This window comes from Camelina sativa, chromosome 10 (assembly GCF_000633955.1).
Source record: "Camelina sativa cultivar DH55 chromosome 10, Cs, whole genome shotgun sequence".
Lineage (NCBI taxonomy): Eukaryota > Viridiplantae > Streptophyta > Magnoliopsida > Brassicales > Brassicaceae > Camelina > Camelina sativa.
In genome coordinates, this window is record NC_025694.1 from 14,886,726 (window position 1) to 14,897,961 (window position 11,236).

The following is an 11,236-nucleotide window of genomic DNA, read 5'->3' on the forward strand; positions in this document are numbered from 1 at the left end:
TTTGAAATTTTGACGATAATAAGTTGCTAAATGATCATTTGACTAAACAATCGTTTCAAGAATTTAATTATTTACATAGCAACTTATTATTGACTCTCATATAGCAACTTATCATTCACTCTCACATAGCAACTTATCAATCAGTCTTTTATTCAATAGTTGAGAGTGTAATCTACATAAATGAAATGTTACACGATGATTTGACCGAGAAACCGAACCATTGGAAATGTACATGTCAACTTGTCAATAACAAAACCAAAAATATAATTGTCGATTATTGTCAACTTGTTACCTAAAGTGGAAAAAATCAAGCTCTTCGGCATAGTGTCCTCATTGTCCTGTCAACTTGTCCTTATTATTATTACTAGTCGTCCAAATTTTTTTACTCTTTTTCTCATGTACACCGTGTACAGTACACGACGTTATTTGCGCCTGAAAATTTTGAAAATTGGTTTGATACACAAAAAGGCCAAGTCAAGTCATCTGTTTTGTTTCTATTACAAGTGCTATATAAACTTTTTCACACAAACCTAATAATTAAGCTTATCAATCAATTAAGCTTTTTTGTAGACAAAATTGCTAACACGATCCAAGACCTTGTTTGTTTGCGAACAAATAGTTGACAAATCATAAAGAAGCTTTTGCTACATTACACATGAAATGACATGAGATGATTTTGCATCAGACAAAAAAGTCTCTATCTAACATTTTTTTCTTTTTCTTTCGGTTAGTTCAGTAGTCTCTTCACAATCTCTTTCTTTGTCTTGTTTTCAATATGGGTCCCTTGACTTTGGTTCACTGTCTGCATCATTCATTCATCAGGAGCAACCCAAAAAAGGAAGTGTAAATTATTCTGGATTCCCAGACCAAACAAGTATTCTCATGTAAAACTGCCTTTTTTCTTGCATCCAAATTTCACCCTTTGATATAGTTTAATAGCCTGCAACATCCAATTGATTGTCAAGCCATTAGCATAATATAAGAATTCTGTGTTAGAGTCAAAGAACAGAGACTTGAACCAGACCGTTAAAAAGTATCTGTCACAAGTCAAAGAAGTGCACTTTACCTAATAAGGTAATACATGACCAAGAACAGGAGTACAAAATACGCAATGAGTTTGCAACTTTTTCGATTAGACTTCTTCTCAAAGACCTGTCGGTTTAAAATCGATCCTTATTCAGATGTAAAAGTTTGATTAACAAAACAAACAGGGAGATGCATAAAAGGTACGGTATCTATTTACATACCAACTTGAAACGGTTGATCGTTCCAGACATTACTCCCCTCGCGGAATCCATTTTGTTCCCCTAGACATATGACAACAAAATAGCTTAGAAGTAAAGTATATGACACAGATCTACAAAATGGAACATATGGAAATCAAACTTCAGCCTACCACTTTGTCAAGCAAGCGGTTATGACTCTCAACTTCTTCATGTATATCTCCAGTCACCTGATAAAATATTATCACCAACTTATATCTCAGCCAAGCTAAATCCGACAAGAGTAGAAAGAACATAACATCTAAAATGAAAAAGCAAAAAGGCATTTGCTTTTTTTTTTTTTAAAAGCATTAGATCATTAGCTCAATGCTCGTCGCCTCCAAAAGATTCAATCAGGGTTTAGAGTCTTGTGCAAAGATATTGTCACAAATTCAATTAGACTCTATACGCACAACTAACATATTGTTGCCCCAACTTACATCTCAATCAAGCTAGATCTCAAAAGACTAGGAAGAGAATAACATTACAATGACACTTAGCAATGGTTTAAGGGAATGCTCTCAAGGTAAAGGTTTAATCAAACAAGTCAGATCAGTGCAACCAGCCAAATTCAGGATCAAGAATCACATTAGTGTTGTTAAACCAACATATCTAAAATCCTAATGTTCATTCATACTTGTAATGATCATTTTTGAATCTTAAAGTTGTAGAGAAACATACTCTCTTAAGAAACGAAACTCTGTCCTGAAGATTCTCCAAAGCTTCATCGTTGTCACGTTCGTCATGAGGATACGAAGACGAAGCTCTCAATCTACCTTCTTCTAGTCCATCAAGGCCATCAAAGAGTGACGATCTCGAAGCACGGTTCTCCCTGCAAAAATAATCAGATCCAATTTTTTTCTCAAATCAAAAATCTAGAGAACTGTAATTCGAAGTCTATATCAAAATTTTCAAAAATTAAATTTCAGAAACGAATGAATCGGAAGATCTTTGAAGAGATCTGAACAAATTCAAAGGATGAAGAGATCAATACATCAAAAATCAAACCTTCGATAGTTCATATCTCGAGCCATCATTTGATTCGTCTTCGCTTCTACTCTCTTACGAAGAACTCATCATCACAGAGGAATCAGAGCATTGCGAAGGGATTCTCGATTTTGATCCAATTTCATAAACGTTTAAGGTTTTTTTGGTTTGCGAGAAGAAACGTACGAAAAAGTTCATACTACTGTTACAAGTCCCTAGAAGAAGAGACAAAGTGAGAGCTTACTGGGCCTATATTAGGCCTAATTCGGCCCATTTGTCTCATTATCGAGTACTGATTCGTGTTTAAGATAATGAAATTGATGGTTCAGTTTCAGTCCAAGTTTAACGTGATTCATTCAAGATTGATCGATCAGCTGAAACGTCCAAAAAAAAAAAAAAAAAAGATTGAGCATCCGATACATATTAAACAATAATAACATTAAAATGACGGTTCACATTATTATAAAATTATTTGTAACGAGTTCTCTTGACTAGTAGTTAGTGTCGTTGAAAACAAAATAATCTTTAGAGTTTATCGTAACTTCATTTATTCTTTTAGTCCTTTGTGTAAACTTCAAAAAGAGGAAAAAACTGTGCCTAAGAGCTGTTAGATTTTTACAAAACGTGTAAAAAAAGTTAAGACGCGCGTGTTGTTGTTATATAACACGAACAAGCTTCACATGTTGTGGCTGGTCGCTAAACAGATATGAAAGGTAGGACAAACGTCGTCGGCTCATAGGAGACTGGCGACGCTGGATGTTCCCATTTCTTGAAAACCGGCGTCTTCTTCACCTCCTCTTCCCCCGGTTTCTCAGTCTTGTTCTGCGGCGGAGGAACATGCGATTGGTCTTTGGAGGACGATGCTGGGGAAGGAGCAACCGGAGAGAGGAGAGGGATGACCACGTTCCAGTTACTAACCGATGATGATGGTTTGATCATTAAAGACGGACCTCGTCTTTGTAGCTGGCTACGTTGCTGATCGTTTCCAGTGGGGCAACTGGTTGTTCTTTGCATCCTTGACGCCATGAAGCTTAGATTTGTGAACTTTGTTGGTAATTGAGTTTTTTTTTCTTTTTGGTAGGAACTGATACTGATTGAGTACGTTTTGTATCTGAACACAAATTATTTGTTGATGTTGGCGTGTGATATCTCATGTTTTATGTAGATTGGTATATATAAGGTGAAGGCCTGAGGGGACACGACTTGTAACATGTTGACTGACTAAGGTACACGCTTGGGTTTGGTCAAAGAGTTGAAGAAAGAAAAATTAGCTGATTTGTCTTCCCTTTTTTTTCTGTTTCTGTTTGGATTATTCTTTGACCAATTCTTTTTTGAATTTTCTCTTCTATTTTCTTTGTTGAAATTCTTTTTAAATTTTCCCAACACACCTTTAAATTGTGTTCAATTTTTTTTATAAATCTAGATGACTTTGAAAATATTTTTTATAAAACTTTATTGTTATAGTATTGTCATATTTTTACCATTCAATATTTTCATAAACATAGAGTGTGGTGTTGTACAACATTGGCTTCACTCTCTCGTACTTGTTGAACATATGCTCTATTGGATTTAGTATAAGATGTATACCATGAGTGAATATGATTATGTATATACATACCATGAACCTGCATGTTTGACAAAAGATAAAAAAAAAATAATGCACTTATCCCGTTCTAAGTTCTTCTAAGTTACTAACCAAACCATGTAGTTCTTCGGTTTAGACGAACCCTATACCCGGTTTGGACCGGACCTAGTTTAAAAATCTAATCCCAAGAAAATCATGTTCATCCATGCCAGGTCGGGCCGACTAGCATGATTGATGTAATGATATATCACTCACCAAATCAAGTAGTTTAGTGGTCCTGCTAATATCGTCATATTGTTCCTATCTGGAGTGAGACCCGCATATTGCATATTATTCAGAAGAAAATATTAAAACATCAAAATTTTAAAAATCGAAAGCATGGATTTTATCAAATATGTTCTTTACATTTAGATTTAGTCATCATTTTACGATTTTCGGCCCGTCTTTTTCAAGTTCAATGCGACGTGAAATCGTTAAGAGTCTGCTTTTATAGCATTCAACACCGGCTGATCCAATCTAGATTTATAGATACTGTTTTTTTTTCCTATGTAGAGCGTATGTATTTAATAGAAGAGTTGGTGGACTGATCTACCAACTGTTGTTTTCACAACTTAGAGTTAGTGAACTAATTTAACTAATCAAGTTGGTCTCTTACGAATATGTCCATGGACTCCTCATGCTAAAATATAAATCTTAATCAACTCATGCCAATATGCTTGAAAATAATGTTCATAGATAGATGTTCATATCAAACTAGTTATATAGATAAAAAAAATCATACGTCTAGTTAGTGTTTAACCACACTGAAATTGTTAATCACCTGTCATTGAAAAAAATGATTTACGAAAGTTCTGTACTCAAATCACTCTTAGTTGTCGAAGGAGAAATTGGTAATCGATCATCATGTACAAGGAAATAAACAATTCGAATTTCGTTTTAGGCAAGAAAATTACACATTCCTACACAAGTACACATTGCCTCGTCGGCATTTATTAAACTATAACATGGTGACACTGACATCAAAATGGTTGGGAAGATTACCCAATTTAAAGACTTAGTGGCAAAACATGTCTAATAAATGTACATGTTGTGTCTCTTCTCGTTCCCCCTCCCACTATTAATTATTCAACTTCATTCTCACTTCAACATCACAGTTTTTTTACCAACTCACTCCTAAATCCTAAACATACGCACCATGTGTACGTTAGAAAAGCGTGGGGATCTCTTTCTCCTAACTCTAACAGGCGACGACGAGCACAGATTCCACCCGGATACAATCGCATCCGTTATCTCGCTTCTCGAACAAGCCAAAGCTCAGTCCACGAAGGGATCTGTCCTCATCACGAACGGTCATGGAAAATTCTTCTCCAACGGCTTCGATCTTGCATGGGCTCAATCCGCTGGATCCGGGGCCATAGAACGGATTCACCAAATGGTCAAATCCTTCAAGACCGTGATTGCAGCGCTTCTCGATCTCCCCATGCCAACGATCGCCGCCTTGAATGGCCACGCGGCTGCCTCGGGGCTGATGTTTGCGCTGAGCCACGACTACGTTTTCATGAGGAAAGACCGTGGGGTTCTCTACATGAGCGAGTTGGACATTGGGCTGCCGGTTCCAGACTACTTCTCTGAATTGGTCGTGGCTAAGGTTGGGTCAGGTATCGCGAGGCGGGAGCTGTTGCTGAGCGGGAAGAAGCTCAAAGGAGAAGAAGCGGTGGCTCTTGGAATCGTGGACTCGGCGGCGCATGATAGTGCGGAAGGTGTAGTGGAGGCAACATTGAGCCTAGGGGAAAGTTTGGCCGCTAAGAAATGGAATGGTGAGGTGTATGTATCCATAAGGAAGAGTTTGTATCCGGAGCTTTGTCGGATGCTGAACTTAACGGGAAATAACATGGCAAGTCACAATCTCTAAGCCCATTAGAAATATTCATTGTCTTGTTGGGAGACAAATAATGTTTGAAAAATGACTACTGCCCTACAAAAGTCAACGTCTATCTCTATAAAGTATAAAGTTTCATAGTTTGTGACATTGCAAGTTGAAATTTTAATAATATGGCCTTCTTATTTTACAGCGACCAGAAACTAAATTATTAGGGCAACAAACTCAAACATAGATGAGTTGCTGCGATTTAGGCGACGACCAAAATTTTGTTTTAACTAAAGCTGAAAATTCCAGCGACTACAAATTGATACTTAATTACGTCTGATTCAGACTAATATCACTTTGGTTTGCTCTCCCATGGCAAGACCATCTGTTATAAACTATACTGTTAACAACTCATATATACATCTATTGCTTAGGTTTTTTTTTTTTTTTTCTTGAAAATATCTATTGCTTAGGTTGTGAGAAAAGATGTAGATATTTTTATTTATTTATTTGAAAGACCATGAACTCACGATAGTAAATTAATTATCCACGATTCTAATTAATTATAGCTACAAAATATTATCATACTTGTGTTTTTCCTTCTAACATTTTAGAGGTGCAATACATGTACGCCTTACATTCGAGAGTTTGGTTGACTTCATATTGGATATGGTGGAATGTAAGCTGTATATGTATTGTCAAACTCTATTAAAATCGTGGTAGGAAGATTCATCATACTTTTATACGATTAATCTTCTTAATTAATAAACCAACATAAAATATTATTAATATATATATTAGAAGGAAAAAAAATTATACCTCATCCAGTTTCCACACTCGACACACCTCCTTGTTCTCCGCCGTTACACTAAAGATCGGCCTTGTTGACATTCTTTTAATGGCACTATGATCTTCTTTTTCAACTTATATTTTAAGAGAGACCATGAATAATAAAACCAGATACACATATCTAATCTCGATTTAGGGTCGATGCCGATAGTTTTTTTACATTATATCTCGTTATTAAAAAAAATATAAGGTTTTTAAGACCTTTAATGTTTGATTTATGATAATTAAGAGCCCAAATTTTTTAAATCAGCAAATAAAGTTCTAAACTTTTTAAAAATTTTTTTGGCGTAGGGTCAAAAATAGATTGACCCCTGCAGTAATTTACCCTGTGTGTTTAGTACATGTTGAATAGAAAAAACAAAATAAAGAAGTTGTGTCGTTGGATACTTTTTATTTTTACACTTGAAAAATGGATACTTTTTACAGTAACATTATGTATTTTGAATGTCACATCATTAATCTAGTACCGTTGGTTTGAAGACCAAATAAGAATGCAGAAAAAAATGAGTGTAAGTCCTGTAGCTATGAAGATCAAAGTCTACTTGATAGACACAGATTTGCACGTATGGAGTATTTTTTGAGACCAAAATTTTTTGAGTGATATATTTGTGTCACGTCTTGAATTGTGTGGATCGTCGTCAACCACCCAAAATAGGACGAATCAAGTGCAATTAACAATTTTTGTTAACATATATAATATTCAGATATTAAATTTTTTATAGTCAATAAAATTATTATTTTATGAGCAAAAATTAAAATTCAAAACATTACTCTAGAGTATAGATATATTATTTTTTGAACATTATTTAACACAAAAGTTCAAGTTTATCTACATAGTCTTTTGATTGTTTTGCCATTCTTAAGGAAATGTCATCTAAAATTAAATTTTGAGTTTGACCAAAAAAAAAAAGAGATTGGTACACGCCGGCCTATTGGGCCTTTAAAAATTGAATCGATCGCAATCAAAATATTTATTAATCAAAGATAAGATCTCTCCAAATTCACACATTTCAAGATCAATCCTTCTTCCGCCGATCACCACCACCACCATGTGTACGTTAGAGAAACGCGGCGATCTCTTCCTCTTAACCCTAACCGGCGACGGCGAACACAGATTCCATCCCGACACGATCGCCACCATTCTCTCCCTCCTCGATCAAGCCAAATCTCAGTCCAAACGTGGATCCGTGCTCATCACCACCGGTCACAGCAAATTCTTCTCCAACGGCTTCGACCTCGCCTGGGCTCAAACCGCCGGATCCAAAACCGGAGCCGCGAACCGGCTTCACCAGATGGTCGAATCATTCAAACCGGTTGTCGCAGCGCTTCTCGATCTCCCTATGCCTACGATCGCCGCCTTGAACGGCCACGCCGCCGCCGCGGGACTGATTCTGGCTTTGAGCCACGACTACGTCTTCATGAGGAAAGACCGTGGGGTTTTGTACATGAGCGAGGTTGACATAGGTCTTTCGATGCCGGAATATTTCTCGGCGTTGGTTAGGGCGAAGATCGGGACCAGCGCGGCGAGGAGAGAGCTGTTGCTGAGCGGGAAGAAAATCAGAGGAGAAGAAGCGGTGGGTTTGGGGATCGTTGACACTGCGGCGTATGATAGCGCGGAAGGTGTTGTGGAGGCTACCGTGCGCCTTGGTGAGAAGTTGGCGGCGAAGAAATGGAGTGGTGAGGTGTATGCGTCGATAAGGAAGAGTTTGTATCCGGAGCTTTGTGGTATTCTTGGTGTAGAGGCTAGAGTCTTTGCAACTCCCAAGCTCTAAAGCCTCTCTTCGAGATTGAGTCTTTGGTTTAAACAAAGAAAGAAAAAAATTGTTTTGGGAGAAACACAATTTAAAACTAGAATTATGATTGCAGAATAATAAACAAAACATGTTCAAAGATTATATTTGTGAGCTTTGTGGTATTCTTGGTGTAGAGGCTAGAGTCTTGCAACTCCCAAGCTCTCAAAGCCTCTTTAAGAGAGTGAGTCTTTGGTTTCAAACAAAAGAATACATTTGTTTTGGGAGAAACACAATGTGAAACTAGAATTATGGTCGCAGATATAATAAACATGTTCAATGTTGGCTTTTTCAGTGTTGTTGTTCTTTAGTATTGGTTTTAAATCCGTAACCGAAATAATTAGGATTCGGTTTAGAGCTAAATAAATGAACTCGAGGTAACCGGGAATTGGAGTTGGTTTAGCTAGGGGTTGAACTTGAAGTGGTTATCTGAAAAGGAGAAACAGTTCTGTTTTGGTCTGCTTTTCTCGAATCAGTGTTGTTTTGACATAAACAGTGCTGTTTTGGTCTCTCTCATCGCTATTTTTTTTTTTTTGGCTCAAACATCAATTTTCCATTAACCAAATGATACAACCAAATCAAAGGCACATTACATTCATCCCAAAAGACTTGGACCACAAAACAAATACAATGGTTGATCAAGTACAACCCTGGAACACTGGGCGGATCCAACGCTACCTAATCGAGAACCATTGCATTTTTTAACCACAACGAGATAGAACACACTACGACTCAGAGTGAAATCATCTCTTAAACCACCTAAATTGACCCAATGACACGAAAACAAATACTAACACAAAGAAGGCCTAAACCAATACTGAAAGCATATCAAATCCTAGCTATGAGATCTTCATGATCGACGTGAAGAACTTGTCTCAATAACTTCAATACCCAGGAGGCGCATTATCATAAAAGCTTGGTCTCTCCGACTTTCACTGTTCTGGTCCTAAACCTAAAACGAACAATACATCCGACTGACCCGACCAAGAGACACAAGACACAACCAGCAAGAGCTAAAGCTTTTCCAAACTAGTCACACAATACCAAAATGCTAATCATCTCAAGATAAGGAGTTGAAGCACAAGATAGCATATCATCACCTCACGGTGCATATCCGGATTGGCTACATTGCATCTACTTTGTTGTCTTGCTTCTTGGTCGGAATGACACCAGAAATTGAGGAAGCTCTTGAGGAAAGCGTCAGCTTTGTGGGTGTCCGAAAATATCGGCCACCAACGCACCCTGAAGCCTCATCAACAACCAGTAGACTCTAAGACTCTAAAATCCGACTCGACTATACCTCCGAACAGCTAGCATCTCCGGCGGAAGGGTAGAGGAAACTGAAGGAAGTTCGTGGTCCAAACTCAGATCCGACTTCCCGCCGCAAGGAAGGGCGCCTAAAGCAGCTTCGAGCAACCACCAAAATCCGGAGAGGAAGGCGAGCCGAGATCTCGCCATCCGCCACACCGTCACGACGCAAACAGTAGGACTGATCCTTAGCACGCTGAAGAGGAGGAAAACGGGTCGCCTACTACTACAACTAGGAAATAAAAGAAGGAAAGCAGAGCCCACTCACACCACCGACAAAGACTCGGGCAGCGGAGAGACGAACAAACTTTAGACGGCGGCGGCGGGTATAGAACTAGGGTTTTGCGAGAGAGAGATTTTTTTGTGGAATCTCTCTCATCGCTATTTTGTGCAAAATTTTTGAAGTATTTAGGATAACAGTGTTGCTTTGCGCTCCTATGTCTTATAAAGCATTAAACTAGGATTTCGGTATATTGTGAAACAATTTTTCATATAATTATAATTGAATTAATTTATTTTAACATATCATATCGAATGTGTTAACTAGTTCTGCGCCAAAAAGCCAATTCAAATGTACCCAACTAAAACAAAACCGAATTTAGAGGAACCGAAATCGAATCAAAACTTTACGTACTAACCGTACATTTTTTTTAAAAATTATTATTATATAAATTAAATTAATATAAAAATAATTTTTCTTACATTTTATTGTGATTCAAAATTTTAAAAACATACATATAAAATTTAACGTTCCACTTTGCCTAAAGATAAAATTTTTAGCCAACGATAAAATTCATATTTCAACTATGATCAAATTTGAATCCAAATCAATTCATATTACATATAAGATCAAACTTGAATCCAAATTCGAGTAAGTAGAAATTTTAACTTAACAAGCATATTCAAATTTTAAATTTTGTATATATTTAATTTAATTATTAGTTGAACCCTTAAACTATGGCAGATATAATATTTGTTAAACTTCTTAAAAATTTTAAAATATCACGGAACAGAGTTATAAGATGAGACAAGTTGCAAAACTAGTCACGACAATCCAAATCTCTGGAGATTGACCAGTGTTTTCTAACCTTTTAGATGAATTCCACTTGTTCTTGACTTTCTTTCCACTATTTAGCCTGTTTAAGATTTCACGATTGTCGAATGTGAAGGAGGATTGCGTTGCTCGGTCGTCCTATATCGTTAATCTCATAAATTTCTTTTCTAAACGCTTTCTTTTCGGTTTGGGTTACCAATCTTGGAGTTCTATTTTAGTTAAAGTTTGGTTGAATAATAAAGATGAGACGAGTTTAAATCGACATTAATATAATTTTAAAATTTTATTAACCCATTGGTATAATACAAATAAATCATCGTAATATTATTTTGTTAAAACCAAGATATTAGAATACTAAACATGTTAAATTAATTCAATTATGATTGTTGAAAAATATATTTTGCGGTATGCCGCAAGCTAAATTCTACTACTATTTAAGGGTCGGAATGGTAACCGCGGATTTAGTAGTGCGAGACAAAAAATTTGATAGTGCGGTACGGTTCAACTGCGGTACGTGCGGGACAAATGTATTTG

The 11,236-nt window shown here is 36.8% G+C and overlaps 4 protein-coding genes across 5 annotated transcripts; 2 read left to right on the plus strand and 2 right to left on the minus strand.

The window, feature by feature from the left end:
• LOC104718988 (bet1-like SNARE 1-2) lies at positions 532-2,461 on the minus strand. Of its 2 annotated transcripts, none has more exons than XM_010436818.2 (6): positions 2,271-2,461; positions 1,944-2,094; positions 1,397-1,453; positions 1,248-1,307; positions 1,067-1,152; positions 532-940 (listed from the first exon to the last, which is right to left on the minus strand). In XM_010436818.2, exons 1-6 carry the CDS (start codon positions 2,297-2,299, stop codon positions 916-918), a joined length of 408 nt encoding a protein of 135 aa, XP_010435120.1. In that variant the 5' UTR covers positions 2,300-2,461; the 3' UTR covers positions 532-915. The 2 variants fall into 2 exon arrangements, with proteins under 2 accessions (XP_010435120.1, XP_019086405.1); XM_019230860.1 differs by having other exon boundaries at positions 2,257-2,459.
• Positions 2,677-3,401, minus strand: LOC104718989 (uncharacterized protein At4g14450, chloroplastic). The gene has a single exon (XM_010436819.2). The coding sequence runs from the start codon at positions 3,273-3,275 to the stop codon at positions 2,946-2,948; it is 330 nt and encodes a 109-aa protein (XP_010435121.1). The 5' UTR covers positions 3,276-3,401; the 3' UTR covers positions 2,677-2,945.
• LOC104718990 (enoyl-CoA delta isomerase 3) lies at positions 4,938-5,903 on the plus strand. Its single transcript, XM_010436820.2, has one exon. It carries the CDS (start codon positions 5,030-5,032, stop codon positions 5,744-5,746), a length of 717 nt encoding a protein of 238 aa, XP_010435122.1. The 5' UTR covers positions 4,938-5,029; the 3' UTR covers positions 5,747-5,903.
• Positions 7,454-8,634, plus strand: LOC104718991 (enoyl-CoA delta isomerase 2, peroxisomal). The gene has a single exon (XM_010436821.2). The coding sequence runs from the start codon at positions 7,600-7,602 to the stop codon at positions 8,320-8,322; it is 723 nt and encodes a 240-aa protein (XP_010435123.1). The 5' UTR covers positions 7,454-7,599; the 3' UTR covers positions 8,323-8,634.

Coding starts and splice junctions, on each gene's coding strand:
- LOC104718989 (XM_010436819.2), bottom strand. CDS start 3,275: ATGGCGTCAAGGATGCAAAGAACAACCAGTTGCCCCACTGGAAACGAT.
- LOC104718988 (XM_010436818.2), bottom strand. CDS start 2,299: ATGATGGCTCGAGATATGAACTATCGAAG. Junction 1,454..1,943: donor GAGTTTCGTTTCTTAAGAGA/GTATGTTTCTCT, acceptor ATATTTTATCAG/GTGACTGGAGATATACATGA. Junction 1,153..1,247: donor CGATCAACCGTTTCAAGTTG/GTATGTAAATAG, acceptor TTAAACCGACAG/GTCTTTGAGAAGAAGTCTAA.
- LOC104718991 (XM_010436821.2), top strand. CDS start 7,600: ATGTGTACGTTAGAGAAACGCGGCGATCTCTTCCTCTTAACCCTAACC.
- LOC104718990 (XM_010436820.2), top strand. CDS start 5,030: ATGTGTACGTTAGAAAAGCGTGGGGATCTCTTTCTCCTAACTCTAACA.